The 836-nt window shown below is 43.1% G+C and overlaps 1 protein-coding gene across 1 annotated transcript in view; it reads left to right on the forward strand.

Annotated features, from left to right (window-relative positions):
* The first annotated feature begins 237 nt into the window (after positions 1-237).
* The window catches only part of LOC117125440 (retinal homeobox protein Rx2-like), a 4,604-nt gene continuing 4,005 nt past the window's right edge, over positions 238-836 (forward strand). Inside the window, exon 1 of the mRNA XM_033271946.1 lies at positions 238-596. Within this exon, the coding sequence (XP_033127837.1) occupies positions 564-596 (33 nt within the window). The 5' untranslated portion in view covers positions 238-563. The remainder of the gene's footprint in view (positions 597-836) is intronic.

Below are 836 nucleotides of genomic sequence, written 5' to 3' on the forward strand. Positions count from 1 at the left end.
TGCTAATGCTCCAAAAGATATTGATCGTGCGCTAGTCCAGTAGCTGCACGTAGCATGTTGTTGCTCCTGAGTGATTTAAAAACATAAAAGCTTCCGATATTTATATTGACCTTTTTAAACTGCAATACTCGCCTTTAAAATGCAGTCCTACATTCTGACTCTGGTCGTCATATCAACGATATTTTTACGCTTTGTAAATTCACTTGAACCTGAAGCTTGTCTACCCCAATCGTACTCTAGCGATGAGCTGCTTCGCCTTCGGCCAGGAGCTGCCGGCATTCCGCCGAGCGATGACGTCAAGAACCTATGCATCAGCCTAGGCTGCTGGCGGAAAACTCATCGGGGTCGAAGGGCGGGAAAGCGAGTACACAAACATTCCAACAGGTGTACAGGTGCGAAGACACGGAATTCGCTCTCTGTGTGTTTGATGAATGCGAGATCTATTCGTAACAAGGCCGGTGAAATATCCGATTTTGTAGAGGAACATAGGTACGACGCCGTAATTATATGCGAGACTTGGCTTCATTGTGATGAAAAAGTAATTGAAACCGCTGTTACACCTAATGGTTACTCGTTTATTCATACTGCAAGGAAAGGTAAGCGAGGAGGCGGAGTCGGAGTACTGTTTAAGTCAAATCTAGGATTTGAGCTTGTTGAGAAACAAACTCAGTCATATGAAAGCTGTGAAGTATTGTCGAAGGCATTGGCCGTAAGATTCATTGCAATATACCGACCCCCATCATCTAATACTAACAGTTTCATTAATGAATTTGCGTCATCTTTGGATTATTATTTACACTCCAGAAGATCGACAATATATCTCGGTGATTTTAACG

The sequence above is a fragment of the Anneissia japonica genome, unplaced genomic scaffold (assembly GCF_011630105.1).
Source record: "Anneissia japonica isolate Jap-2015-1 unplaced genomic scaffold, ASM1163010v1 scaffold78867_len149426_cov127, whole genome shotgun sequence".
In the NCBI taxonomy this organism is placed as follows: domain Eukaryota; kingdom Metazoa; phylum Echinodermata; class Crinoidea; order Comatulida; family Comatulidae; genus Anneissia; species Anneissia japonica.